This window comes from Anabrus simplex, chromosome 8 (assembly GCF_040414725.1).
Source record: "Anabrus simplex isolate iqAnaSimp1 chromosome 8, ASM4041472v1, whole genome shotgun sequence".
NCBI classification, from domain to species: domain Eukaryota; kingdom Metazoa; phylum Arthropoda; class Insecta; order Orthoptera; family Tettigoniidae; genus Anabrus; species Anabrus simplex.
Genome location: NC_090272.1, coordinates 194,747,554 through 194,775,463, shown reverse-complemented (window position 1 = coordinate 194,775,463; position 27,910 = coordinate 194,747,554). Strand labels below are relative to the sequence as shown.

Genomic DNA, 27,910 nt, shown 5'->3' with positions numbered 1-27,910 from the left:
TCTTCCCAGCCCAAACTTTGCAACCTTTTTGTAACGCTAATCTTTTGTCGGACATCACCCAGAAAAAATCGAGCTGCTTTTCTTTGGATTTTTTCCAGTTCTTGAATCAAATAGTCCTGGTGTGAGTCCCACACACTGGAACCCATATTCTAATTGGGGTCTTACCAGAAACTTACACGCCCTCTCCTTTACATCGTTAATACAACTCCTAAATACTCTCATAACGACGTAAAGAGATCTGTAATCTTTCTTTATAACCTCGTTACCGCCATTACACAATGACGATAATTCCTTGTATTAACACCTAGGTACTTACAGTGATCCCCATGCCATGGGGTACTATCACCCCATCAACACAGTAATTTAAACTGAGAGGACTTTTCCTCTTGAAACTTACAACCTGACATTTCATCCCATTTACCATCACACCATTGTCCGCTGTCCATCCCACAACATTGTCCATGTCTCACTGCAGTAGCTCACAATCCAGCAACTCATTTACTACTCAATACAGTATAACATCTTCCGCAAAAAAGCCTATTTGTGATTCCAGTTCTTTACCGAAATGGTTTATATGCCGTATATAAGAGAACATAAAGGTCCAATAACAGTGCCCTGTAGGACACTCCTCTTCCATGGGCGCCCGCAGGATCTTTTCTAAGGGGGGGGGGGGGCACATTAACAATTTTCTTGAATATAAAAACCAATATAACGTCAGCAACATTAAATTGTTTACAGAAACTTCCAGTTATAACATATGCTAGCTGACTGTCAGTAATTTCAGTTTATGAAATAATCTAGTATGATATTAAACAATTGAACATCAACATCTTTAGAATTCCAGGGGGGGGCAAGTGCCCCCCCTTGCCCCCCCTTGCGGGCGCCCATGCTCTTAACCATTGCAGGATCAGATATTAAACACTTCACATACTCTAATTCTCAGAGTTCAATTTTCTATCAATGTAGCCACCCATTCAACCACTCTTGTGTCTAGTCCAGTAGCCCTCATTTTCGTCGGTAATCTTCCATGATCTATCCTATCAAAAGCCCTGGATAGTTTAATAGCGAGACAGTCCATTTGACCTCCTCAACCTAAAATATCTGCTGTATCTTGCTGGAATCCTATAAGTTGAGACTCACTCGAAGAACCTTTCCTAAACCCAAACTGCCTTCTAACATATGCGAACATTGGTTGCCATGGTTACTATGGTGTCGTGAAATTGATGTTGCTAACTCCAAACAGAGCCCACGCCCCCGCTCCCCAGCCCAAAAATATATCCATGTTAATACATCTGACCATGTGCACTTAAAATTCTATATTCTGCGAAGAATATTCCATGCATTTTCTTTATAACTCTACTGGTTCTCCAGGAAATTACGCCTTCACGTGTTAAGGCCTCCAGAATTAAGTAATGATAACATTTCAATGATTGGTTGTCTCTTCTGCTGCCACTCATCTCTACTAGATGGCAGTACTGGTGCAACTGTACACAACTAGTTTCACCATGTTACCTGCTATTTTCAAAAATAGAGAGGAAACGAAGTTCAAAATCTCTGGGTTGGGAAGAAAGACTGGCACGTCGTGTGGGTTCATGTGTTTCCTCTTAGCTCACTGTCCAAAAGCATTCACTCAGTTTCTGTTGTGCTACATATCACTCACAGTATTCCGAGCTTCCCCCCGAGTCCTATTACTTTCCCAAGACCCTTGCTCCCGCCTCCTTCTACTCCAAACTTGTGCGTGTCGTATCCACGATCGTGGTGTCCGTGATGGTACGGCATAGGAACCTGTAAGCAGAACCTGTTGGGCTCGAACCCGAAGTCTTCGTTTTCATGGTCGTATTCGTGCTCCTTGTATCCCGTGAGGTGTTTCGTATTATCTAGACCGATCCTATGGTACACGTTTACCCCTGCACCAGCATGCTGTAAACCAGGCAATAATGACAGTCCCGAAGTATGCACATGTTGATCTGACGCATGTTCTGGCCGCTTCTTCTCCACAGCTAAATGTTCGCTGTGTTCTTTGGACGGTGAAGCAATTTCTGCAACGTTGGTACTTGGTTCTGGAGCGACCTCCTGTTGCTTGTCCCCTGGAGACTTAACTACTTCAGCTGGCGGGTGAGGACTCTCATGGTCTGGCAGATGCGAGGGAACCTCCCCTCCTTTCTTGGTTCCTTCTGAATATCCGGTTGAAGTCGCTTCGTGACCATCTGCGATTTCTTTTGATGTTTTTTCTGAACATTCTTCAGAGTTCTCGACTTCTTTCTTTGGCTCTGAATATTTCTGCTTATCGGTAATATCCTCGATACTTTCATCGTAATTCACGGGTATTTCCCTTGTTTCTTCACCGAAGCCTTCAATTCCTCCCAATGTCAACATATCGCCAATAAATTTTCCCAGTTCTGATAGTGGTCCTTGTACGACTTCTTCGGGATCAGCAACACGTAGAAATCCACCGTGATGAGCAATGATGTGAGGATGAACAGCGTGATGAATGAACTTATGTTTGTGAGGCAGTACTTTGTGATGAATTAATTTATGTGGTACCAACACTGCCGGGTGGTGCCCAATGACGTGGTGAACTGGATGGAAAGTACGGAAGTGATCTTTGTGAACGATAAAGTGGGGTCCATGATGAACAACGAAGTGGTGAACTGGTTTAACAGGGTGTAAGAACTTAAAGTCTTTGTGGACTATGAGATGAGGTCCAATTAGATGGTGGTGGTGCACCAATTCGTGAGGTCCAATTATCCCATGATGAGAAGTTATAATGGGTTGTACAATGTGAGGATGCGCTTTCGCGATGATGTGGTGGGGAACTAGAGGGTGTATTATGCCGTCGTGATGGCTGATTATGCCAAGAGGTCCCACAATATTGTCGTCGGATACCAGTCCCAGGGGTCCGAGGACGCTGTTCTTGTGGAAGATCACCGGGACAGATGACACCCCGGTAATCCTTACTGCAAGGCTGACCAGTAAATGTAGATAAACCTAGAAAGATACAAACACACACAATTATATTAGAGGATGGGAAGTAGAGTAATGAGTGCCGGAAAGAAGGGAGGACACACAAAAGAGCCTTCATCCGTCTCAAATTTGTAAGGATGTCTTTAATATTCGGCTAGACATCAATTTCCAACATTTTTCAGGAATTCATGTAACACTGAAGAGTGTAAGAAAACAAAAACGGTATTTGCAAGGAAGTTAGTATGTATCATAAAAGTGTTACAATCGATAGTAAACTACAGTCATTTTAAGAAAAAGCTCCAGCGAACTAACTCAGGAATCAAAACTGAAATTTCATAAAAAAAAAATTATATTAATACTTATACCACAACTGAATGTCATTTTCACCTGGCGACTTCCAATGAAATATAATGTAAATTAAATGAATAAACAAATAATAATAATAATAATAATAATAATAATAATAATAATAATAATAATAATAATAATAATAATTGTACCGGGAGGTACACCTCAACTCCGTTCATTCAAAAGAAGCGCCTTAATGAACTCACTCTATCTAGCCAACAAAACGTGAAAATGCTACGGCATAAAGTTGGGACAATAATCAGAAGATGTCACTACTGAATAATTGAGAAGTTTGGCATTTCTAAGTTTCCTGAACTGATTAGATTTATTTTGTTTTGCTTTGCTGTACATCAAGAAGTTTTGACATTTCTCAATAGATGTCATTACAAAAACTGAGGTCATGCACTCTGGTGCAAGGTAAAATAATTTGTTATTGAAAGAAATTTTGTGTTTATGGGTTTTCTCAAGTAAATTAACTTTCATTTATTTTTTTATATATATTTCAAGGTTTGCAACACTTCCTTCTCATTCCGCCAGTTTTGAATCTGGTCAATAGGAATTTTCTGTAATTATTTTTCAGCCCATCACAGGCTTCTTGTTGGGTTTTTGGGGTGTAACTTCTGATTCTGCCAATAACATCGAGAGGGTGTATCCGGATTAGTCCAGAACCCTCTAGAACCGGGGGGGGGGGGGGGGGCGCGCCTCATTCTTCGCCAGGCAGACCAGCAGCCAATGTAATGACCACCAGACTTATTTTTCTGTAGCTACCTCGGCAGACTTATACGAGGGGAAGGTTCTAATTTCTAATTATGTAACCTTCTGTTTTCTAAAATGTAAACCTCATTTCGGCTAATGTAAAATTTCATAAATTCTTAAAACTGTAAATCGGAGATAGAGAGTGTGTTACCCTCTCGAGTTCCCCTTAAACTTGGTTTGAGGTGACTACGACCTAGTAATTTGTACTTCTTTTCTGTAATGCATTAAATTAACTTTCATTCGAGTTACCTCGGTAGCTTGAGATTAGTCTCTGCATCATCGGGCCGAGAGTCCAATTAGGGTTTTAAAAGGTTCTAGGGGTGCAAGTGTACGCCTTCATTCATTTTGTGTTCGGTCCAGTAATCTAACCTCTTCTTTTTTACACGAAGGCCCAGTAGTTTAGGTAATAGATACCGCGGCGTAAAAGTAATTTTGATTGTAAATTGTGCCTAGAGGGGCCAGAGATTGTAAGATTTTTGATGTCATGTTGCCTTGAGTAGGCTGGAAGAAATGTGTTAATGCTGGAGAGCATGTTAGCTCTTTTCTAAGTTTTCTGCAATATTGAGGGATGCCTTTGGAAGGCCGTACTTGTAATCCTTGGAGCAAAGTGCTCTTAAATTGGGATATTCCTGTCCTTGTCTAAACATTGAGATTCTGCAGATTTTGTAAATTTGATCTTGTAGCTGAAAAACTTGTAAATCGGGGGCTTGAAGCCCAAAATTGTTAAATTCCCTATTCTGTGGCTCTCTAATTTTATCCCCAATTTGTCATTGTTATTTCACTAAGTGAAAAGGTGTTAAGTTTGCTTTTTGAAAAGAAATATAACCTTTATTTAAAGTTTTAAATTAATTTTTGATATTGTACTTAGACCCATTCTACCCAGCGCGTTTTTTCACCTCTGCGTTCCACAGATACCCCGGAATAATAATAATAATAATAATAATAATAATAATAATAATAATAATAATAATAATCATTTAATCATCTTTCATAATCAGTCTATCCTCCAGGATTGGTTTATCTCTCGGACTCAGCAAGGGATCTCACCTCTACCGCCTCAAGGACAGTGTTCTGGAGCGTGAGACATTGGGTCGGGGATACAATTGGGGAGGAAGACCAGTACCTCACCCGGGCGGCCTCACCTGCTATGCTGAACAGGGGGCTTGTGGGGAGATGGGAAGATTGCATGGGCTAGCCAAGGAAGAGGGAAGGTAGTGGCCGTGACCTTAAGTTACGTACCATCCCGGCATTTGCCTGGAGGAGAAGTGGGATACCCACGGAACACCACTTCCAGGATGACTCAGGTGGGAATCGAACCCACCTCTACTCAGTTCACCTCCCGAGGCTGAGTGGACCCCGTTCCAGCCCTCGTACCACTTAACGAATTTCGTGGCAGAACAGGGAATCGAAACCGGGCCTCCGGGGGTGGCAGCTAATCACGCTAACCACTACAGCATGGAGGCGGTCATAATAATAATAATTATTATTATTTATTTATTTATTTATTTATTTATTTATTTATTTATTTATTTATTTATTTATTTATTTATTTATTTATTTATTTACTTTCTTTTTTTAGTCAACATAGGACTACTTAGTCAGGTTTATGGAGGTTTTTCTTCTTTTTGTCAGCCCAGTATTGTTTCATTCTTTCTGAACGTAATTTTCTTTCTGCTTCTGGAATCACTCTTCCTATTCTCTGCTTGTTGATTTTTGTCTGTAGTCTTGTGTGTTTATCTTTCAGTAAGTTGAGTGTATTTGTTTTGTATTTATTTTAAATCTTCTATTGTAATATGCAACTTTCTCATGTCTTCTTTAAATTCTGTGATCTATCTAATATTATTCTTACTCTTACTCTTCCATAATTTTTTACTTATTATATTTTCTGGTGACCGTATTAGATGGCCTAAGAATGCTATTCGTTTATTTTTCATTGTGCTAGTCACAGGTACTATTTCTTTATAAACTGTCTCATTGGTACCTAGTCTCCAGACTCCGTTTACTTGATAATTTTTATTTAAACAGGTTCTCACTACTCTCCTATCTAACTCTACTGCAACTGTGTTTGTTGTTTTGAATAATGTTTCACTTGCATATGAAATTTGTGGCGGGGTAAATGTTTTCTAATGTTTCAATTTGGTTGCTATTGAGAGACACTTTTTATTATATGCATTCTTGGTAACAGCCGGCCCCGTGGTATAGGGGTAGCGTACTTGCCTCTTACTCCGAGGCCCCGGGTTCGATTCCTGACCAGGTCAGGGATTTTTACCTGGACCTAAGGTCTGGTTCGAGGTCCACTCAGCCTACGTGATTAGAATTGAGGAGCTATCTGACGGTGAGATAGTGGCCCTGGTCTAGAAAGCCAAGAATAACTGCCGAGAGGATTCGTCGTGCTGACCACACGACACCTCGTAATATGCAGGCCTTCGGTTGGTAGCCCAAGGCCTTGGTTTGGTTTGGTTTGGTTTTTATTCTTGGTAACATGGTGTGCTGTAATCAGTTTGTCTATTCTATTTTGCCATGCTGGCTTCTCGTTCAGGTTATATGTGATTGTTTCACCTAAATATTTAAAAGTTTCTACAATTTTTATTTCTTGGTCCCCCAGCTTAATTTTGTTTGCAAGCGGAAGTTGAGTTAGCATAATTTCTGTTTTTTTTTTAAATGAAATTTTCAAACCTACATTTTGAGCTTTTTCGTGTAAAGATTTTATTTGTTGTTTTGTTTCCTGGCCAGAAGAGCTAGATCATCAGCAAATCATAGAAGTTCAAATGTATGTTATCCTTCTGGGTTCCAATTTTTATATTTTTCGAGTTGTTCTCGTACCTTTCCCTCATAACGTACTCTAGTGCACAGTTAAAAAGAAGAGGTGACAATCCGTCACCCTGTCTTAAACCAGTTGTTACCAAGAATGGTTCAGAAAGTTCTCCCCTGAACTTAATTTTAGTAATTGTATTAGTTAGAGTAAGCTCAATCAATTTGATTAGCTTTGGCTGAAGTCCGATATGTCTTAAAATTTTCAATAATGATGGTCTGTGGATGGAGTCGTAAGCTTTCTTGAAATCTATAAACGTTATTGAAAGGGGCTTGTTTCGTTTTCTGTAATGTGCCATGACTAGCTTCAAAGTTGTTATTTTTTCACAGCAGTTTCTCCAAGGTCTGGAGCCTCCCTAGTATTCACCTAACTCTTGATCAAGTTGTTTTTTAATCCGATTATATATTGTAGTATCTTAGAGAAAATCTTATACGTGCAGTCAATGATGGAAATACCTTTATAGGTGTCTGGATTACTTCTTTCACCTTTCTTATGAATTGGATTAATTACAGCTGTTGTCCATTGTTCTGGGAGTTTTTCTGATATCCAAATCTTCTGTAATATCATATGGAGGGATGTCTGAGTTGCACTGCCGGCATATTTCCATATCTCTGCAAAAACCTGGTCTTCACTACACGCTTTGTAGTTCTTTAAGCACTGTTTCAACACCTTTTGCTGTAGGTTGAGTTTTTATCGGGGGATATGCATTAATTAATAAGAGCTTTTCAGGTTCATCACTGTTCAAAGAGCTTGTTAAATGCTTCCGCCTTGATTTCTGCGTTCTCCTTATTGTTATGCGCTATTTTCCATCTTTATTTTTCAACAATAATGTGGGGGTTGCATTTTTGCAATTTTTACAAAGGCTTTGTAATAATCTCTAGAATTGGTTTTGTAATCATTTTCCTCAATAGATTTTACTAAATCTTTTTGATATTTTCTCTTAATTCTTGTACTAGTTTGGGTGAATTCTTTTCTGACATTCTTGAGGTTCATGGCGTTTACTTCTGTTTTGTGGGCTTGAAATTTCAACCAAGCTTGACGTCTTTCTTCATGCATTCTATCACAATCAGAGGTCCACCAGGCATGTCTTTTCCTTGGATTTAATGGCGCTAGATCTTCTGCATTCTGTTTAAGAATTGGTATTAGGTCATCTAAATTGTCTGTTAGTTTTGTAGTTCCTGTTCTTTGCCGATACTGGGCATTCTGGATTAACTGATGAGGGCCGTATGTCCTTTTCTCTCCAACTCTATTTTGTCGTTTTCATCTTAATGGAGTAAGTTTAATCTTGATTTTAATTCAGTAATGATCTGAACCAGTGTCCTTTCCCCTTAGAATTTTGACATTGTGGATTTCCTTGTGAAAGAATTTGTCCATACATACTGGGTCTAGCTGCCATTCTCCTTTTGTCCAATCAGGATGTTTCCAAGTTTTAAGTTTGTGTGGTTTTCTTTTAAAATACGTAGATTTGGATATTAGTCCACTTCATCTCGATACTTCTTTTCCCTACTCAGTTGAGCGTTAAAGTCTCCTATAAGGATCTTGATATTATTCACATTTATTTTATTCATTGTCTGACCAAGTAGATCCCAGAAGTTATTGACTTGTTGCAGAGTTTTTGTTAGGCATTTTGTTCATTGGTAGGGGCATGAGCATTTATGGTGGTGTAAAGTTTGTTTGTGGTTTGTAAAGTTAGAATTACAATTCTCGGCGAGATGGCTTTAAAATCAATCACGGAATCTATTATTTTCAAATTTACTATATATCCTGTACCAAATTGGGGGCAATGTTTTATGACCCTTTGGCCTGGCTTCCCATTGTACACTCTATAACCTTGAGATTCAAACGGATCGCCTGTTAAATTTCTCATTTCTTGGAGCCCTACCACAAGAATATTTTGCCTATCTAATTCATTTCTGAAGTTCTTGAGCTTTCCGGTTTTCAGTAAATAGTTTATATTATGCGTCGCAATGTAGTTAATATGCTTATGTTTGATTCTATGTTTGTATGTTTGGTCATACGTATGTATTTTTGAGTGTTCAAATTTATTCCTGTCTTTTAGGCGACTACCCACCGAATCCGACGCAGTCTTCTCCATCCTTAAGGAGTTGGACGGTAGAATTATTTGAGTAAAACACTTTTCCATATCTGACTATCAAAGGTTATCAACCTTAAGTGGAGCAAGTTCCGATTTACAACTACGGTTGTTAGCCGCAGAGGATATTATTTTATTCAGCCGCCACTAACATGTGGAACAGACGCTGTTAGGTACCGCCACTAAACTAAAATGTGGAACCGTCGTGCCCTTTATTGCCTCAAGATGTTTATTTTCTGGCTGTAATTTTAAGGCTTTAAGCCAACCCTCCTCTTTTTTCCGGGCTTGGGACCGACAACAGCCACTACTGAGCTACTCAATCCACCCAGCAGATACTGCAGGCAGAATAATAACAATAATAATAATTGTACCGGAGGTACACTTTCTCCGGGCATTTGAACGGAGCGCCTTTTAGAAGGCCATCTGTGATGTAAACCCTGAACTGTGTATTCGAACGAGTTTGGAATTTAACCTTCAGATGTCTCCACTGTCGACTTATTTGCCCCCTCTGGAGGGAGGACGGACAATTAATTTGTTAAGGGAATATTCGATTTTCAAGTTTTGTACACCTGAAGTGTTTGTGAATTGTTTTCTTTTATGTGCTGAAGTTGCCAACACTACATGGCCTTCTTCTTTCTGAAGTTGTCAACCAATCAGAAATTTTTGTATATATTTTTTGTGGCCTATTAAAATTAGGGGTGTGTACAGGCGTTCAGCCTAGAGAGTTCTGGAACTGTCCCCTCTGCTATAAAAGCTGGGAGCTTTTGGGCCATGTTGACTTCTTCACCGCTCCAGTCTAGAGTGCATACAGTTAGTGGAGGCAGGGGAAAGCCTTGCCCGTCGTCGGAAGGCCCACCAGGTTAAGGTAATGGCAGACATCTTTTAAATATGTGATAGCTCCAGATAGCTGACTGGGAAGGTTTCAAACTTATTCTTAATGTAAATTTCTAAAGTTTAATATCATTTTTTAAATGTAAATTTTCAAGCAAGTTAAGGAGTCTATTCAAATTCCTGCTGGGAAATATGTAACTTAGGAAAAAGAGTGTTCACCCTCTTTTAATTCCCATTCAACTTGGTATTGGGGTGACTATGATTTTCTAAAACTTTAAATTTTTACTTTATTTTGGAATGTAATATATTCGCCATCTAGTCACCCTCTGTAGTATAGGCATAACCTCTGTAACTTCGGGCCATAAGCCCGTATAGGATCTTAAGTGTTTCAAGGTATATTTCAAAAGGAGTGCAAGTGTTTCACTTCCTAGCATTTTGTTCATGGCCGATTATCTTAAATCTTTTGTACACGTAGGCCATTTAGTATGGGCACTTATTGCCCGTGTTTAATTTCTAATTATTTGTAGACAATTGTGAATGAGACCGTCGAGCAGAAAAGACGATAAAAACTGTTTTCAAAGTGATCTAATGTAAAATTTTGGATTAGAAACTTGTGCTTTTGAGAGGCTGGAATGTTGTAAATTTTGGAGCTCAGTTTCCTAGAGTGTAATTGTGTGGAGCAAAAGTGCTCTTTGAAGTAGTGTAACTTTGGAGCTACAAGCTTATTTAGGTATTTATTGTGTACCTGAAATTTGACTTACGCCTTTCCTGTCATCAGAGCAGACGAGCTCATCGCAATTCAATTTAACTGTTATTTGTTATTGTTCATTCAGATATCAAGTTTAAAGCCAGAAAGGAAAAATAAAATTTTAAATTTTAGTATTTTAAATCATGCTCTCATCTTTTCTCTCTCCACCCATCAAGCCCGCACCATCTTATACCTCTGCAATCTACCAAAACAGGTAATAATAATAATAATAATAATAATAATAATAATAATAATAATAATAATAATAATAATAATAATAACGTTGAGTGTATGTTTAGTCCTCAGCCCGAAAGCTGGTTGGATCCTCAACAGCTCCACCATCAGCTGTCATAGATGGCCTAGGCATCACTGAAGAGGCGTACTAGGGAAATGAGGAGCGAGGTAGTTTCCCGTTGCTTTCCTCACCGAGCCAGAAGTTGCTATTACATATCAGTCTGCCAAGCCCACTGAAATGCATGCACCAACCGACCCTGTGAACAATATTTTCACATAGCAGGGACTGGCTGCATAAGGAATGGCATTACTAGCATCGCTCATACCTCAGTCACTTTCATTTTGTCAAAGCCAAGGATAAGACAGAGACAGATCAATGAAAGTAACATTATTGCTCTAGCCCATACCAGAAGACATAGTGCACTGTAAACACTAGGTCCCGCCAGCAAAGGCATAATAATAATAATAATAATAATAATAATAATAATAATAATAATAATAATAATAATAATAATAATAATAATAATAATAATAATAATAAAAGGAAAGAACAACTAAGGAGGAACAATTGAAATTGTAACGTGGTCCTTAGAAGGCCGGAACGCAAGAATAATAATAATAATAATAATAATAATAATAATAATAATAATAATAATAATAATAATAATAATAATAATAATAATAATAATTGGAAGAGCATAAGAGATTCCTCTCAGGTCGTGACTATAAACGCTGCAAAACTGGTACCCCTTGCAGACGTTATTAAAATGGTAGAAGCATGCTAACAAGGCTACCATAAATAACTTTTAACTGTTTGACTCTATATTCACCAATAGATGACAAAAAACATATCCACATTGGCAACAATAAGAATTTACAATCTTTCTGTATGAATCAGATCAGCCGTGGCCAACTCTTTTTTTTTGCTAGGGGCTTTACGTCGCACCGACACAGATAGGTCTTATGGCGACGATGGGATAGGAAAGGCCTAGGAGTTGGAAGGAAGCGGCCGTGGCCTTAATTAAGGTACAGCCCCAGCATTTGCCTGGTGTGAAAATGGGAAACCACGGAAAACCATTTTCAGGGTTGCCGATAGTGGGATTCGAACCTACTATCTCCCGGATGCAAGCTCACAGCCGTTCGCCTCTACGCGCACGACCAACTCGCCCGGTGTGGCCAACTCTAGAGATGGGCACTGTCGACTGAAAACCACTATCAACTAGTCGGACGATAGTTTCTTCGAACTATCGACTGAACAGTCGAATGTTTTCAGTCGAACAAAAGTATTCATTACTTCCTGTCGAGAAGACTGAACAGTCGAATGAAAGTATTCAAACAACGCAAGTAGTCAGTCCATGAAAAACATTCGAATGTTTCCAGTCGAAACTCTTCGTATCAAGAGTGGAGAGTCGTACTTTTACGAATACGACTCATTTTAACGCAATTCACCAATAATTAGAAATCACTTGTATAGACACCAATTAGAACAAAATTGAGTGACTTACAAATCTACTCCGAGGTACCCACGTTCGCAGCCGAGGAGTCCACTCCGCTCCACATTAGGAATAAGAAGCTGCACCACCTGGATATCCCAGGTTCGTATTCCATTCACTGACAGCGGATACCATATCCTTAATGTAGCTTTCCATGGGGTTTTCTACATTCATTCTTGGCAAATGTCACAGTAGTACTGTACCTTTGGTGCATACCCCAATCCCGGGTTATATAATCACACTATCGAGGAATTCACAGTTGTGCAGGTTAAAATCCGATTTACGCACTCGTTAGTACACGGGGCTAATAAATAGAGAGATGCCCTTAATACGAACCATCGGGTGAGTTGGTCGTGCGGTCAGGGGCACGCGGCTGTGAGCTTGCATCGGGAGATAGTGGATTCGAATCACACTGTCGACAGCCCTGAAGATGGTTTTCCGTGGTTTCCCATTTTCACACCAGGCAAAAGCTGGGACTGTATCTTAATTAAGGCCACGGCCGCTTCCTTCCAACTCCTAGGCCTTTCCTGTCCCATCGTCGCCATAAAATCTATCTGTGTCGGTGTGACGTAAGGCAACTAGAAAAAAAAATACGAACCATCATCATACGAATGGCCTTTCTTGGTGCTACAGTAAATGGACAATGAAATGTAGAAAGACGACAATGAGGCTCCATTCCCGAACAATGCTAACAATAATAATATGTAAAACTTGCTGCTGTAGTACACAATCAAGATATAGGCCTATATGAGAATAGCCAAACACACTTTTACGCTACTACTGTATTTTCTAGATTATTATTATTATTATTATTATTATTATTATTATTATTATTATTATTATTATTATTATTATTATTATCAGAGTTATGCAGATTATTATTATTATAGTTATGCCTTGTTTATGAATAACGTAATTAATATAAACAAATATGCAACGAATAAAGAGCACATAAACGACAAGAGAAAATCGCCATATTAAGTAGGTACATATAAAGTTAACACATATATTACATATCCGAAGTGACCCTAAACCGATAGTTCCATGTTCCATGTGACGGGAGTGCGACTGAATTCAATCGACTTGTTTTTTAAAGTAGTCGACTGTTACGATAGTTTAAACTATCGACTAGTTCGATAGTTATCAGCCGATAGTGCCCATCTCTAGCCAACTCCATAGGTAGTTCCGGCTTGCTACACTTGGCAGTTCACAGGGATGACGTCACACTTGTAGTGCTTCGATATGGAAGCATGAGTCTTGTTTTCATGGTGGTTTGGTAGCACATTGTTGTTATTTTAACATTGTTAAAGGTGTTCGTTGGTGTTTTCAAGGGATAACTGTACGAAAAAGCATCAGTAAAAGATGTGTTTATAGCAATAGTATGTGTTTGTGTGTACAGCATTATAATTTTTTTTTGCTAGGGGCTTTACGTCGCACCGACACAGATAGGTCTTATGGCGACGATGGGATAGGAAAGGCCTAGGAGTTGGAAGGAAGCGGCCGTGGCCTTAATTAAGGTACAGCCCCGGCATTTGCCTGGTGTGAAAAATGGGAAACAACGGAAAACCATCATCAGGGCTGTCGATAGTGGGATTCGAACCTACTATCTCCCGGATGCAAGCTCACAGCCGCGCGCCTCTAAGCGCACGGCCAACTCGCCCGGTGCATTATCATTTGAGCAGCCTGATATTAGGTTATGTGATAGGTTACGCGCACCCACTGAACTATAATAAATTGTCTAACGTATATGAAAGATTATCGTTTAATTATTTAATTATTATTAGCATTATAATGCATTAGCATAGTTTCCTCCTTGCTATTTGGGACGAACGTGTAGTTGTGCCTGGTTGTACGTATACTGTAAATCATCATCATCATCTGTTTACCCTCCAGGTTCGGTTTTTCCCTCGGACTTAGCGAGAGATCCCACCTCTACCGCCTCAAGGGCAGTGTCCTGGAGATTCAGACTTTGGGTCGGGGATACAACTGGGGAGAATGATCAGTACCTCGCCCAGGCGGCCTCACCTGCTATGCTGAACAGGGGCCTCGTGGAGGGATGGGAAGATTGGATGGGACAGGCAAGGAAGAGGGAAGGAAGCGGCCGTGGCCTTAAGTTAGGTACCATCCCGGCATTCGCCTGGAGGAGAAGTGGGAAACCACGGAAAACCACTTCCAGGATGGCTGAGGTGGGAATCGAACCCACCTCTACTCAGTTGACCTCCCGAGGCTGAGTGGACCCCGTTCCAGCCCTCGTACCACTTTTCAAATTTTGTGGCAGAGCCGGAAATCGAACCCGGACCTCCGGGAGTGGCAGCTAATCACGCTAACCACTACACCACAGAAGCGGACATACTGTAAATACCGTTCAAATAAGGAAGGTGCTATCTCAACATTTGCGTTTCCTAGCGATAAGGAGAACGACATAAATGGAGTCATGCTATACACAGAGCTAATTTGGAACCCAGTAAATATGCCTGTGTCTGTATTGGACATTTTTCTGAAAATCATATACCGTACTGTAATTCGGGTAGACACGGTGAAAAGACCAAACGGTTTCATTTCAGCTGTGCCTAGGGAAAAGACAAAATTAACCGACGATGCTGGGCAGTCATTATATAATACTCGTACGTCACAACACTATGCAAAACACACGGATTTTTCTTTTAATGTTTTGAAAATGAAAGTTGAATAACCTGGCCAATTTCGGTGACAAGCATGGGTGTGTGGTGAAGAATTAATTAGTGTTGTGTCCAAGATCTGTCACCTACATTTTAACAGTTTTTTATAAATAATTAACAACATCATGTGCTCGAACAAGCATAAAACAATGGCATTATTTTTAGAGAGAATAATTCGCCTAGTGACTGTCATTGTACAGTCCAGCTGAGCAGCCATCATTCGAATATTTTGAATATCCAACACATGTTGAGTGTATATATTTCTATATTTGAATGTAATTTCTTTTGATAGCGCTTCTTCATAGTTATGTGTTTAAGGGTTTATTATTGCATTTCTATTGCTATGTTATGATAAAAAGTATCGTATCAGTAGTATAGGAATTACACGCGACAACGAAGGCTTAGCACTAAGCGTGTGACGTCACACTTCTTGGTAGCACGCTTTTATATCAAGATGGCTATAGATCAGCCCTAAATACAACATATTAATCTCCATTTACACCTTTGCAGACTAATGGGTTAGTCACTCCAATAGATTGCTGCTTCCGCGACTTGATTTAAAGCCTCACGTCCTGGAACTCCAGAGCTGTCCTAGGTTCGACCTTCTTCTGACGACATCTCCCCAAACCCGTGCCGTGTCATGCTCGTGTAGTAGCGGGTGCCATGCTGATGTAAAGTGCTGTCCAACCTACTGCACTTCATATTTGTCGAGCTATTCCCACATAGCACAGTCCGATTGACTGACGACGGTTAGTGTGCGATACTTCTAATACTGCGACCGAATTGAGACAAAGTCCACAGTTCATCCTTCACTTATAATTAACTAGACGTGGAATGTTTATGCGAATGCATATTTTGCTTGCTTCCAAGGAAGTACATTTCAAGGTTAAATTGGACGAATCATTAAGTTTTATTGCTATTTGCTTCACGTCGCACCGCCACAGACAGGTCTTATGGCGACGATGGGACAGTAAAGGCCTAGGAATGGGAAGGAAGCGGCCGTGGCCTTAATTAAGGTACAGCCCCAGCATTTGCCTGGCGTGAAAATGGGAAAGCACGGAAAACCATCTTCAGGGCTGCCGACAGTGGGGTTCGAACCAACTATCTCCCGGATGCGAGTTCACGCACGGCCAACTCGCCCGGTACTATTAAGTTTAATAGTGCATATATATGCATACTAGCTGATGTACCCGTGCTTCGCTACGGGATTCTCAGAATGTCTGTCTTTGTGGTTTTCCTATCTGAAGTCGTCAGTAGGAATGTAGCGATTAAAAGCAATGTTATCATACAAAATGAAAAACTGCACATTTTCTCACTTGTAGCTAACAGTATTACGGTGCCGATCTAACAGTCCAAAGTTCCAGTGCTGGAATGACCAGACCGCAGACAGCCGTGATGACAATCAAATCAATCACTACTGATCTGCATTTATGGCAGTCGCCCAGGTGGCAGATTCCCTATCTGCCTTTTCTTAATTGATTGCAAAGAAACTGGAAATTTATTGAACATCTCCCTTGATAAGTTATTCCAATCCCTAACTCCCCTTCCTCCCAATTTGTCCTCTTGAATTCCAACTTTATCTTCATATTGTGATCTTTCCTACTTTTAAAGGCACCATCCAAACTTATTCGTCTACTGATGTCCTCCCACGCCATCTCTCCACTGACAGCTCGGAACATACCACTTAGTCGAGCAGCTCGTCTCCTTTCTACCAAGTCTTCCCAGCCCAAACTTTGCAACATTTTTGTAACGCTACTCTTTTGTCGGAAATCGCCCAGAACAAATCGAGCTGCTTTTCTTTGGATTTTTTCCAGTTCCTGAATCAAGTAATCCTGGTAAGGGTCCCATACACTGGAACCATACTCAAGTTGAGGTCTCACCAGAGAAAAATATGCTCTCTCCTTTAGATCCTTACTACAACCCCTAAATACTCTCATAACCATGTGCAGAGATCTGTGCCCTTTATTTACAATCATATTTATGTGATTACCCCAATGAAGTTCTTTCCTTATATTTATACCTAGGTATTTACAATGATCCCCAAAGGGAACTTTCACCCCATCAACGCAGTAATTAAAACTGAGAGGACTTTTCCTATTTGTGAAACTCACAACCTGACTTTTATCCCCATTTATCATCAAACCATTGCCTACTGTCCATCTCACAACATTATCGAGGTCATTTTGCAGTTGCTCACAATCTTGTAACTTATTTATTACTCTGTACAGAATAACATCATCTGCAAAAAGCCTTATCTCTGAATCCACTTTTTTACACATATCATTGATATATATATAAGAAAACATAAAGGTCCAATAATACTGCCTTGAGGAATTCCCCTCTTAATTTTTACAGGGACAGATAAAGCTTCACCTCTAATTCTCTGAGTTCTATTTTCTAGAAACAGAGCCGTGAACACTTCTCTGCCATTATTCTGTTAAATATGCACTCTGCTCATTCCAGTCAGTGCCTCAGAGTACGGATTGAATAGCTCGTACGGTATGCTATGATGAACCAGTGTGTTACGTACCACTAGTATCAGAAAATGTATGAACCAGAGGAATGACATGCTAAAGAAGAAAGGTATCTAACTCCCCAGCTACTTCCCGCCAATATTCAGGCAGGCTGTTATTTTTAGTACGACCGGGCGGGTTGGCCATGCGGTTAGGGGCGCGTAGCTGTGAGCTTGCATCCGGGAGGAAGTGGGTTCGAACCCCACTTTCGACAGCCTTGAAGATGGTTTTCCGTGTTCTCCCATTTTCACACCAGGCCAATGCTGGGGCTGTAACGTAATTAAGACCAGGGCCACTTCCTTCCCACTCCTAGCCCTTTCCTATCCCATCGTCGCCATGAGTCTTATCTGTGTCGGCGCGACGTAAAGCAAATTTTTAAAAAACTCGGTATGCAACAGTAATCCCATCTATCGGAGATGAGCGGCAACAGAGACACAAAGCACATCACAACAAACAATGGTCAATATAACGTTATTGTTGATCAATGTTCTGAGCTTTCTGTATTGTAGGCCTTCACATTCAGTTTTCTTTCGACTCTGTAATATTAGGGCGTCTTACAAAATTAATTGTAGCGTAGACTGTAGTTCCTTATTCCTCGACTTTACATACCGATTTTCATTAAATTCTGTTTACCCATTTTCTGCAAAATGACTTCGATAATGTGAGATGGACAGCAGGCAATGGCATGAAGAACGGGGTTAAAAGTCAGGTTGTGAGTTTCACAAATAGGAAAAGTCCTCTAAGTTTTAATTACTGCGTTGATAGAGTGAAAGTTCCTTTTGGGGATCATAGTAAGTATTTAAGTGTTAATATAAGGAAAGATCTTCATTAGGGTAATCACATAAATGGGATTGTAAATAAAGGGTAAAGATCTCTGCACATGAAGGTGTTCAGGGATTATAGTAAGGATTTAAAGGAGAGGGCACATAAGTCTGTGGAAAGACCCAACTAGAGTATGGCTGATTCAAGAACTGAAAAATAATCTATAGAAAAGCAGCTCGATTTGTTATGGGTGATTCCAACAAAAGAGTAGCGTTACAAAAATGTTGCAAAGTTGAGCTGGGAAGAATGGGAGAAAGAAGACGAGCTGCTCGACTAAGTGGTATGTTCCGAGCTGGCAGCGGAGAGATGGCGTGAAATGACATTAGTAGACGAATAAGTGTGAGTGGTGTCTTTAAAAGCAGGAAAGATCACACAATATGAAGATCAAGTTGGAATTCACAAGGACAAATTGGGGCAAATATTCGTTTATATATGAAGAGGAGTTAGGGTTTGGAATAACTTACCAAGGGAGATGTTCAATAAATTTCCATTTTCTTTGAAATCATTTAAGAAAAGTCTAGGAAAACGACAGATATGGAATCTGTCACCTGGGTGTCTGCCCTAAATGCAGATAAGTATTGATTGAACGACTGGAAACAATTCTCTAAACCCACGGTAAATTGTGGAGATATCGAGCTCGATGAGTAGGTGATATTATTATTATTATTATTATTATTATTATTATTATTATTATTATTATTATTATTATTATTATTATTATTATTATTATTATTATTATTATTATTATTGTACCGGGCGGTACACCTCCACGCGGCTAATTCAAACCTTGCGCCAGTTGAAACTCCCCTACTGGAATAAGTCTGAACTTTGTCTTATGTGTTAATTTTCAAGTTACCCTGAAGATGTCACTACTTGGAAATTTTGACGTTTCTGAACTGTGTTGTTTTCGACGTATTTTTGTTTTGCTTGTAGTAAGAAGTGTGAATATTCTCTTCTAGAGGACACTACAATAGTGCACCCTAGTGCGAAGTGAAAGAACTGTTTTTTGGAGAAATTTTTATTTCAAAAGTTTGTTTCTTGTTAAATTTCTTTCTGTTATTGTTTAAGTTGGCTGTATACCCCTTTCTTTCCCCTTGTTTTGTATTTAGCCAATCCCGAATTTTTAAAATTAATTTCTAACCAATCAGGTGTATCTTCTCCAAAGGGGATATGTTGCTGTACCCTAGCCAATAAATGATTGTGGGCGGGTGTTTTTCTTCATGAAACGCCTCGAACTTTCTGCGAGAGTATATAAACTGCTGATTTTAGGGTCTCTGCGCCACTTCAGTACCATCTTTCAGTGTGTAAAGTACATAGCAGGGGGCGGGAAGCGCCTCTTTCTTCGGGCAGCTGTTCAACAACCAGGTAATGGCCTTTTAATAACTTCTTTTCTTGCTAGCTCAGCAGTTTAACTCTCGGGGCGGGTCCGAAGCGTTTCCACCATGTAACCTTTTCCTAAAATGTAACTACTCTTAGCACCTATTCTCTTTTAAAGCTACATATTGGGATAGAGAGTGCTTAACCCTCTCGAGCTCACACTCATATTGTTTTGAGGTGAACTTATTTTTTTATAACCGATTCTTCCTTAACGTAATGTAAATGGTTTCCTTCCTAAGTCACCTCTTTAGTATGGGATTAGCTCTAGCATTAGCGGCCTAGTGCCAAGTAGGTTTTAAACAAGGTATTAGGAGTGCGGTTCGCCTCCTCTCAAATTGTTATTTTAGAGGTCACGTAATTAATCCTTTTCTCGCTTAATAGACCTCAGTAGGTTGGGTATTTTACCCCTGTGTTTACGTCCTTAGAGGACAGCTTGAAGGTGGAGTTTGGTGTGGCCTTTGAGAGGCTTAAAGTTTGAGAGCGAGTGGCTCTTTCTTGAAAATTGAGTGTTGTATGCCTCGAGGAGGCTTTTCTGTGTAATTTGGAGCAAGTGCTCCTGAGCATGAATGGGGTTTTCTGCCCCTCTGTTAAAACTTATTTTGGAGTAAGGTTGGGCTGATTGTGAAGTTGGGCGCGAAGCCCAAATCCGGTAAATATTGTACCTATACTTTTGTTGCCTTGCTACTCTGTACCTGCCATGCTTGTTATTTCTTTATTTTGAAAAGAAAATATAACCTTGTTAAATTTTAAATTCACTTTAATTTCGTAGCCTGAGACCAGTTCACCCCCCGCACCTTCTTTCACCTCTAACTACCACGGAAAACTCCGTAATTATTATTATTATTATTATTATTATTATTATTATTATTATTATTAGTTATTAGTTATTATTATTATTATTATTATTTGTTGTTGTTGTTGTTGGGTATTCAGCCCGAAGGCTGGTCTGTTCCTCCACAGTTCCACAAAAGGCTATCATAGACAGCCTAGGCGTCACTGAAAAGGTATAATAGGGAAATGAGGAGTTAGGTAGTTTTCCGTTGCTTTCCTCACCGAGCCAGAAGTTGCTATTGCATATCAGTCTGCCAAGCCCACTGAAATGCATGCACCAACCGACCCTATGGGCGATATTTTCACACCAATCATAACAGGGACTGGCTGCATAAGGAATTGTATTACTAGCATCGCTCATACCTCGGTCACTTTCATATTGTCAAAGCCAAGGATGAGACTGAGACAGGTCAATGAAAGTAACAAATTGCTCTAGCCCATTCCAGAAGACATAGCACACTGTAAACATACATCTTGCCAGCAAGGGATTATTATTATTATTATTATTATTATTATTATTATTATTATTATTATTATTATTATTATCATCATCATCATCTACGTAGCTATGTACGACAGATTGTCTGTACGGGTTTTATTTGGTATAAATCGTAGTCGTATCATGTATTATTTGTGTGTTGTATGATCTGTCTTGTGTAACAAAACATGTGAGGTTATGTCGCGATACGTCTGGTGTATGTATATATTAATACGACTTTATTTTTCACATAATTAATAGTATATAAACCGAGCGAGTTGGCCGTGCCGTTAGGAGCACGCAGCTGTTATCTTGCATCCGGGAGACAGTGGGTTCGAATCCCCTTGTCGACAGCTTTGAAGATGGTTTCCCATTTCATACCAGGCAAATGCTGTGGCTGTACCTTAATTAAGGCCACGGCCACTTCCTTCTTACTCCTAGCCCTTTCCTATACCATCGTCGCCATAAGACCTATCTGTGTCGGTGCGACGTAAAGCCACTACTAAAAAAGTATATAATTTATTATTACCTGTACATATGATATATAAATCCGATGTCATGTTGTGCAACACAGGGCAAGAGTTCAGAACAATGCACCTTTTGTCATTAGAGTTGTATAGAATGTTCTATCCATTTGTACTCATACATAGGTTATTGGAGACTCGAGAAGATACGAGAAAACATGTTGTGTCATACTTTTCTAGAAGCCTCGCCAGGTAAAGTACGGTAAAGAGACTGTCGTGGTTAGTGGATTTGAGTTGTGAGTGAGGAGTTGTTAGTAAGTGTGTGAATTCATGTTGTGAGTTTGTTGTGTTGGTTGACATGCTAATGTGGCATTCTTCTTCTTCATCATCATCATCTTATTATTATTATTATTATTATTATTATTATTATTATTATTATTATTATTAGATTCAGTCAAGTGCTTTGTTCAAAATGGTGGTTCATTTATGTGTGTGTATAATGTGTGTATAATGTGTGTATCATTTGTAAATATAACAGTCTACACAATTGACAGCATCGTATATGTGCGGCTTTGTGATTACGATAGTTTACCCAACAACAACAACAAGAATAAAACAAGCAATTCCACGAAAAGAACATTTTTACAAGAAATAACTTACTACTAGTTTAACATTCTAAACCCAGCATCATCATATACAACTTTACACACAAATTAAGTATTTCCAGTGCTTAACAGTACGGCTCACAAAACTATAGCGTGAAAATAAGTGCATACTTAACCGCATATTTCACCACTGTTTTCAGCATAGTTTCATGCTTATATTGGTGGCTTAGACAGCATATAAGTCCGATACACCTCTAGGAGTAGTATCAAAATTCAAATATCTCGGAGTTACTCTCCAAACAAAATTGGCATCTTTCAACAAACATATCAAAGAAAGAGCAACATCAGCAATAAAAGCAATTTGCAACATTCAACAACCACAGAAACATTCAACAAAAAAAAGCAATTATACTAGTTAAAACAGCTATAGCACCAATAAGAACTTTTAATCTGGGACAAACATAAAATTAACGACCTGATAACGCTAGAGGAAGTTAGAGCTTTTTATATGAAACGAATCCTGGGTATCGGGAAGACAGCACCATCAAGACTGACCTACGTCTTACTGAAAGAAACTTTCTTCATAGAAGGCATCAGAATGCACATAAACCTGCCAAACACTAAGGCCTACGAAAACATACTCCGAATTCTCAAAGAATAATGCAGCTACATATGGAACGTCTTTTATTTAACAGACGCCATAATGCCGGATCAAAATCTACTACTCTGCATTTAGGGCAGTCGCCCAGATGGCAGATTACCTATCTGTTGTTTCCCTAACTTTTTCTTCAATGATTGAAAAGAAATTGGAAATTTATTGAAAAATTTGTCCTCTTAAATTTCAGCTTTACTTTCATATTGTGATTTTTCCTACTTTAAAAAAAGACACCACTCAAACGTATTCGTTTACTAATGCCATTCCACACCATCTCTCCACTGTCAGCTTGGACCATACCACTTAGTCGAGCAGCTCGTCTCCTTTCTCCCAAGTCTTTCCAGCCCAAACTTTGCAACATTTTTATAACGCTACTCTTTTGTTGGAAATTACCCAGAGCAAATCGAGCTGCTTTTCTTTCGATTTTTTCCAGTTCTTGAATCAAGTAATCCTGGTGAGGGTTCCATACACTGGAACCATACTCCATTTGGGGTCTTGCCAGAAACGTCTATGTCCTCTCCTTTACATCCTTACTACAATCCTAAATACTCTCATAACCATGTGCAGAGATCTGTACCCTTTATTTGCAATCATATTTATGTGATGATTGGAAACAGGCAAATTACGAGCTTCGACACGTAATAACGCGATATGCAACATATGGTTTTGCTAAAATAAGAAATTTCATCACCCGAATGAAAATTGTGTATGTGTGTGTGTGTGTGTGTGTGTGTGTGTGTGTGTGTGTGTATGAATTGTGCAATGAACATTGGAAATATATCACGCAAATATCTGCAGTAAAGGGCAAATATCAATAACAAAACTAGGACTAGAGTAATGTAATAGGTATAGGTTTTGTATTTTGCTCAATGTGCGCATTTTCGTTAATAACAATCATTCAAACTTAGAGGACTGGCAGCACGACACACTGAAAAACAGTGATGGTCCACAGTAAATGAGTACAGAATGAGAATCACAATCAGAATAAGTATCCACAGAATCCATAACCAAAACGAGTAACGTTATGAGTCTTTTGAGTCAGAATAAGCAAGCATCTCCAGACCAACACGTCCTGCCATTTTTATGTCCTCGTTATTCGCCTTTTTGCGGCTTAACTCAAACTGTCATTTCCGTTCAGTACCATGTCATCCACGTTTCCTTAACCAGCTGCTTGAGTAAACTCAGGATAGCAACTTTCCATTCTGGGGTCTTCACACGTTTTCCTAACCATATTTTCATCTCATTGTCAGTGCACATGTACTTGAATGTATTTATCCGGGTATACTTGGCCATGGTTTTACTCAATATTACAGCCCTTTTTGCACATAAGTAGACTGAGTTGAGATGTTCCGGAAAATGGCTCGCAGATTCTTACCACGTATATACATAGGCTAGTTTTAACATATAAATACACGAAATGTTTGTTTGTCCAACCCTTGTCGTGGCGGGTTTTTAAGACCGGACATCAGTCTTATCACAGGAGCCAATGAGATGGAATGAATGACGTGATATATGATAGTAGGAAGAGAGAGGGTGAAACCAGGTGCCGGCACATAGCCTACTACTGTCGAATAGCAACAAAGGCTCTGCTCAAGGCCTGGGTCGGTAGAATGAATGAGGAGGATTCTAGATTTGGTTATCTTCACTTTTTTGTTAACGTGAGATATAATAAGCCGAATACGAAGTTCGGTTCGAATCTTTTTATTAGATTTCAGTAACGGGACTCATGAAATCATTCGTAGAGTTTTGTTTTGGAAAGTCAGTAATTTTGAAAAAGGTGTTCTAGGAATATAGCACCAGACCTCGCAACCGTACATATACAAAAAATAAGAATTTTGTGTGTAGCCTACATTTGTCAGAATGTGAAAAGAATGTTATTTTTGTATCGGATGTGTCCATAGTAATAAGGAAATGTACTCTTTAATTTTCCGTCATCACTGTCTGTCTGTCTGTCTGCACGCGCGTCACGAGAAAATGGCTTGGAAGAGAGTCGGTATGTAAAGTCGGGGAATGAGCCACTACAATCTAGGCTATAAATATTTTTTTTAACGCTGAGTCGAATGATAGATTAGGGTAAGGGGAAATAGCTGGGGAGTTAGATAATTTTCTTCTTTAGCATGCCATTCTCTGGTTCATACATTTTCTTATATTTATTTTGCTAGTTGCTTTACGTCGCACCGACACAGACAGGTCTTACGGCGACGATGGGACAGGAAAGGGCTAGGAGTGCGAAGGAAGCGGCCGTGGCCTTAATTAAGGTACAGCCTCAGCATTTGCCTGGTGTGAAAATGCGAAACCACGGAAAACCATTTTCAGGGCTGCCGACAGTGGGGTTCGAACCTACTATCTCCCGAATACTGGATACTGGCCGCACTTAAGCGACTGCAGCTATCGAGCTCGGTCATTTTTTTTTCTTATACTACTGGTACGTAACACACTGGTTCATAACATTCCAGCTATTTGATCCCTACTCTGAGGCGCTGATTGGAATGATCAGTGTGCATACTTAATGCAATAATGGCAGAGGAGTGTTCACGGCTGTCTGCGGCCTGGTCATCCCAGCTCTGGATCTTTAGACTGTTAGATCGGCAGAGTAGTACTGTTCGTTAAAAGTGAGAAAATGTCTGGTTTTTCATTTGATCGAGTATGTCATAGGATACCATTGATTTTAATCGCGACATTGCTACTGACGTCATTGTAATGACCTATGTTGATTTCATTTGGGAAAGCCACTAACGAGGGAACATCGGCAATGGTTAAGTCTCCGATCGCGATGAAAGTTGGAGAACACATTGAGGTACACGTAAAGAAAGATGTCAGCATCAATTTTGGGTGCCGGCCAACTCACCCGGTAATGTGAGAGTTACCAAGGAGAGCTATGAGGAAGGCTGATGGAGTACGCAAAATGTAGCACCGGTCCCGTTCCGTAGCTAAGCAGACGGGCTGGCTCGGGGAGAAGGCAAACGTGCGGCGGGGAACAACGAGAAGCTACCTCACTCCTCATTTCCCTAGTACGCCACTTCAGTAACGTCCAGGCCACCTATGACGGCTGATGGCGGAGCTGTTGATGTCCAAACCATCCTCCGGGCTGAGCACTCACCATACATACATGCTTTCTAAAATACTGGATCGAGTTAGTTCAAGTCAAACATCTTGGGTCAGTGGAAGGCATGAATATTCTGAGCTGTTTGTAAAACTGAGTTTGTCGAACTCTCCTCAACAGTTTGTAATAATAATGCTCCACCTAACTACTTTTACGGTTTTCAGTGACGACAAGGTGCCGGAATTTAGTCCCGCAGGTGTTCTTTTACGTGCCAGCAAATCTACCAACACGAGGCTGACGTATCTGAGCACCTTCCAATACATCCGGACTGAGCCACTCAGGCCGGCTTTTAACAGTTTGTGAAGTTGCATTAAATTATATATTATTATGTATATTTTGGTGAGAACAAACTTATGTTCATCTTACTGGTTTTAAAGAACGTACCCATTTCGTAATTTGCATTCAGTCGCGATTCAACATTTACAGTAACTCTATGAGTTAATCTTTCTCCTGGTCGGTACATGAATACGAAAGTTAATAATACATCTCAATAAAACATTATATTCTTAATCGGTACTTACTGTGGCCAAGAGCATTGTGTCGGCTGCTGACGATAGGCTGAACTCACGACCGGTCTTACACGAATGAGAAAAGAATTCGCCAAGACTGCAATACGCAACCTGATGAGTGCGTAAATAATTATGTATACAGACGGGGAGAGGGGAATGTTGTGACACAATTCGCTCGACACACTGCAAGAATCTTCAACACATTTCCTAATTTTTATAACAACACAAACATCTCCATGACGTCATTTATGTCAAGCACTTGAGGTGTTAATTGATGACAAAAATAACCCCAAACTTATTTTGTTCGCATTACCACTCTATGGTCTACTAAAAGGCAGAGATTCGTTCTCAGTAGGTGATCAGTGGGCCCCGAACTGAATCTCGCTTCGTTTCCATCTTTTTACAAGATGCTCTCCTCCATCTTACGTGTCCTATACCCTTCGGAAAAGGTTTCCGGCGCGTGAGAAAGGGAAAGGGGCTAGGCTAGGAAGGTGGCGACCACGGCCTTAATTAAGGTACAGCCTCAGCATTTGCTTGCCTGGTATGAACATGGCTAATGCGAGGCTAAGTGGATGAGACGGTAGAGGCACTGGCCTTCTGACCCCAACTTGACAGGTTCGATCCTGGCTCAATCCGGTGGTATATGAAGATGTTCAAATACGTCAGCCTCGTGTCAGTAGATGTACTGGCGCGTAAAAGAACTCCCGCGGGACAAAATTCCGGCACCTCGGCATCTCAGAAAAACCGTCAAAAGTAGTTGGTGGGAAGCGAAAACAATAGCATTATTATTGAACATGGCAAACCATTTTCAGGGCTGCCGACGGTATGATTTGAACCCAATATCTCCCGAATGCATGAATGCAAGCTCACAGCTACGCGACGCGAATGGCGCAGCTGACTACCTCGGTAACTTTTATTCTCTTCCGATTTCGAATTTTATTATATTGGGGACAGTGAAAATCGATTACATTTTCCAAATATTCTTAACCTTTCTCCCTCATTCATTTATTTATCTATTTTAATTCAAATTACGTCAAGGTTTTTCACTCTTTCTAACCCAGCATTTCGACACATTTTAAATAAATAATCTCATTCCTTTAATCCTGTATCGTCTACCTTTAACATTCATTTCTTTTTACTAAATCTTCTGCCCGACTCATTGGCTGAATGGTCAGCGAAGTGGGCTCGGTAGAGAGGGTCTCGGGTTCGATTCCTGGACGGGTTGGGGATTTTAATCTAAGTGGTTACTTCCCTTTGCTCGGGGACAGTGGGTTTGTACTGTCCCCAGCATCCTTGATACTCGCACACCACACACAACATGCTATCCTCCATTGCAATAACACACAGTTTCGTATACACGGCGGATACCACCCGCTTTCCTCGGAGGGTCTGCCTTATAAGAACTGCACCAAAGTAGCGATAGCCATACGAAATTATTATTATTATTATTATTATTATTATTATTATTATTATTATTCGTTGGGGCCGCTAAGCAAGATCTCAACTGTTCGTCTTCGTGCGGGCTCACCAGATTTTCATCTTTTCGGTCTGTGCTTTCTTCCATGCAACAGAATAGACATGCTTCAGTCGAGTTGGG

The 27,910-nt window shown here is 40.0% G+C and overlaps 1 protein-coding gene across 1 annotated transcript; it reads right to left on the bottom strand.

Moving 5' to 3' along the window:
• Positions 1-883: 883 nt before the first annotated feature.
• Positions 884-26,372, bottom strand: LOC136878957 (uncharacterized). Its single transcript, XM_067152595.2, has 2 exons — positions 26,326-26,372; positions 884-2,988 (listed from the first exon to the last, which is right to left on the bottom strand). Exons 1-2 carry the CDS (start codon positions 26,338-26,340, stop codon positions 1,657-1,659), a joined length of 1,347 nt encoding a protein of 448 aa, XP_067008696.2. The 5' UTR covers positions 26,341-26,372; the 3' UTR covers positions 884-1,656.
• Positions 26,373-27,910: the final 1,538 nt, after the last annotated feature.